The following is a 3,294-nucleotide window of genomic DNA, read 5'->3' as shown; positions in this document are numbered from 1 at the left end:
TATATATATATATATATACTTTAACCACTGTAAATGGCTTCCATGATGTTTTTGATACCTGATTTTTGTATGTGTATATAATGCAAGGTGTTTGGATGGAGCTCCACAATCCAAGCTTTGAAATTCTCTACAAATTTCTTTTGTTGGTCAAATTAAACATTTAAACATTAGTTTATTGAACACTAGTTCATTGAACAACAAGAGTAGAGAAAACATGGAAGGACTGTGATTGAAACCAGCCCAGGGATTATGATGCTCTAATACGATATATAACCTGCTTCATTATCTTGATCAATGGTTTTCAACTGGTTTTGATTCACAACTAAGATTTTACATTGGACATGATAGGTGGTGACTCAATACAGAACCAAAACTAATGTATAAATGCCACAGAAATGTCTTGAAATTCATTAAAGGGGTCATATGATGTGATTTTAAGTTTTCCTTTCTCTTTGGAGTGTTACAAGCTGTTCGTGAATAGATAAGATCCCTAAAGTTGCAAAGACTAAAGCCTCAAACCCAAAGAGATATTCTTTATAAAAGTTAAGACTCGTCCACGCCCTCCTAAAATGCCTCGTTTAAACACACCCCCACATGTCTACGTCACTGTGTTTGAAGATTTGCATAACGCCGCCCAAATGTTCACGCAAAGAAAGAAGGCGTAACTTTGATTCTCGCTGTAGTATTGTTTCCGCCGCCGCCGCCATGTAGTGAAGGCGCAGTGTGTTTCGTTGTGAAAGCGAAAATACTTTGTTTGGTCTTCAAAAAGAAGACATGACTAGAAATCAGTGGTTAAGTTGTATTAACAACACTGTTCCAGAACAGTTTTTAGACCGATGAGCTTTGTAAAAATCGACGTGTTTCAGAAAGGCGGGGCATAGAGGAGAAACAATAATGTACAGTATGTGGAAAATAATGTGTTTTTTGAACCTTAAACCGCATAAACACATTTCATTACACCAAATATACAAAATAATGTTCTTTTTAGCAGCATCATATGACCCCTTTAATGTTGCCATAGATCCAACAATATGCTAAAGTGGTAATGTTATCAAATTTGTTCTCCTAACTATGCTAGATAATTTATTGCATTTAGATTTGTATTTTTTTTTCTTGCATTTTTTGTCAAAATGCACCAGTTGAGAGCCACTGTTTTAATTACACATTGATTTGCATCTTAATCTGCATTTTAATGAGTTTAAAAATATATTTTTTTACATTGCAAAGGCAGTGCAATTAAATTAACAAAATTAATTAACAAATTTCTCCCTCGTTGTGTGTTTATTTGGTCAAACGGCCTATTGGAAAATCCCATATCTGGAAAAACCCTCTGTGTCTTAATTTTTATGCATGTATACTAGTGTATAGTGTATGCATGTATACTATTAGTAGTACTAGTAGAATACTAAAATGAAACCGTTTGCATCACTGTTACATATAGCGTTTTATTCATGAGCAAATGAGTGTGAAGCAAAGTTGTGGATTATTTACATCATTTGCATATGGTTTCACAGCACATGATCGGCGATGATTGTGAATGTAACCGCGTCTTTGACCCTTTTTTGCCAGTGGGCTGATTGTATCTGTGTATTTCACTGAAAACTCAGTGTCTAGATATCCAGCTTTTCCATTTTTAACTGTCCATTTCGTTTCATGTTTTCTACTGCAGCATTATTACATGTATATTTCATGGCACAGATTGTATTGAAATCTTGGTCAAATCAAAAGTATTACAGCGCACATGAAACAAAAGAATCAGATAGCAGTAAAACGCAAACCAGCAGCAATTAAAAAAAACAAACAAGCATTATTGCTTCTTCTCTTTGAGCCTCTCTTGGACCTTTTGTGGTTCGTCAAACTGAATCAGACGGAGGATGTTCTTATTGTCCATAACTCCTTGAATGAACTCGCCCTCTGTTATTTTACCTGGTGATACAGAGAAAATGCACGCTTCAAAACTCAATAAAGCTTGTTCTGTTAAAGGGGATGTATCTTTGTCACACATTTATAACGCAACGCATACTAAAACTCGCTTACCGTTTTCTTTTTTCCCGAAGAAGTCCCAAATTTTATCTGTTCGTTTTTCAGGAGTATTCTCATCATCCGGAAGGTTCTTCTGGTCTTCTTTGGAGATCATGTTGAATATTGACTGCAAAGAAGAGCAAAGAGACTGTACATATTCTGATGGCAGTACATTACAATCAGTGCTGGGTAGTAACTGATTACATGTTCCTTTCTAAAACATTCTACCACTTATTTGGAAAGCCTTCCAGTTTTAGGGAACTACACACACAGGCCATTTTTTTAAATCAAAATAATCTAACGGTAGTCAGAATACATCACCCAATATGTGTAATCCAATAGATTACACTACAAACTACAATTTCCGCCATGTAATCAGTAATGGACTACAATTTGTAAGTAATCATTCTGTGCTAGTTTTCACCTTGACTATTTCATGAATCTCGTTTTTGGTGATGGTGCCGTTCCTGTCTACGTCGTACAGAACGAAGGCCCACTCCAGCTTCTCGACGGTCTTCCCTGAGGATGTCAGATGCAGAGCCACAATGTACTCTTTAAAGTCCAGCGTCCCGTCGCTGTTGGCGTCGAAGCTCCTGAAGACGTGCTGAGCGTAAGCCTTGGGATCGGCGTCGGGGAAGAAGCTGGCGTAGATGCTCTCAAACTGCTCCCGGCTGATGCGGCCCGTCGGACACTCGTTCAGGAACTTCTGGTACCAGGCGTAAAGCTGCTCCTCGCTGTACTTGGTGTTCATCTTCAGCTCCTCCAGAAGCTCTTTGGAAAGCGCTCCACTTTTAGCATTGCCCATTTTGCGAACTGTGACCAGGATAATGGCACTGGCGGCTATTTAAACTCAACTGAGGATTAAAGAGGACAAAGTGATTATAGCTGAAGCGTCTTTTGATTTGATAGTTGGTAGACAAGGAGTTAGTCTTGAAAGACTATGAGCTTATGTAACAGCAGGAGACCTCCTGATCTTATTTGATGCATTCGGATTAAACCACAATATGGCAGCACGCTGTTACAAAACCAGTTTACTGGGGTGATGTTTGCCTACATGTGTTAATTAAGGTCCCGATTTTGCATGCAAATGTACCGTAGGATTAAAATCATCCTACAGTACAGATTACGAACCAACACTTTTACTATTTTTGGTTTGTGAGAGTGTTCAAGAACAATTAGTCAATACATATTTATGCTTTTTTGCACAGTGCACTCTTAAAAGTAAAGGTGCTTCACGATGCCATAGAAGAACCTTTTTGTCTAAATGGCTCC

The 3,294-nt window shown here is 37.9% G+C and overlaps 1 protein-coding gene across 1 annotated transcript; it reads right to left on the bottom strand.

Moving 5' to 3' along the window:
• Nucleotides 1-954: 954 nt before the first annotated feature.
• rcvrnb (recoverin b) lies at nt 955-2,831 on the bottom strand. Its single transcript, XM_016528097.1, has 3 exons — nt 2,447-2,831; nt 2,038-2,149; nt 955-1,926 (listed from the first exon to the last, which is right to left on the bottom strand). Exons 1-3 carry the CDS (start codon nt 2,825-2,827, stop codon nt 1,808-1,810), a joined length of 612 nt encoding a protein of 203 aa, XP_016383583.1. The 5' UTR covers nt 2,828-2,831; the 3' UTR covers nt 955-1,807.
• Nucleotides 2,832-3,294: the final 463 nt, after the last annotated feature.

This window comes from Sinocyclocheilus rhinocerous, unplaced genomic scaffold, assembly GCF_001515625.1.
Source record: "Sinocyclocheilus rhinocerous isolate Xijiao unplaced genomic scaffold, SAMN03320098_v1.1 scaffold792, whole genome shotgun sequence".
Taxonomy (NCBI): domain Eukaryota; kingdom Metazoa; phylum Chordata; class Actinopteri; order Cypriniformes; family Cyprinidae; genus Sinocyclocheilus; species Sinocyclocheilus rhinocerous.
The sequence above is the reverse complement of the archived record's forward strand: the minus strand, read 5'-3'. Positions and strand labels throughout refer to the sequence as shown.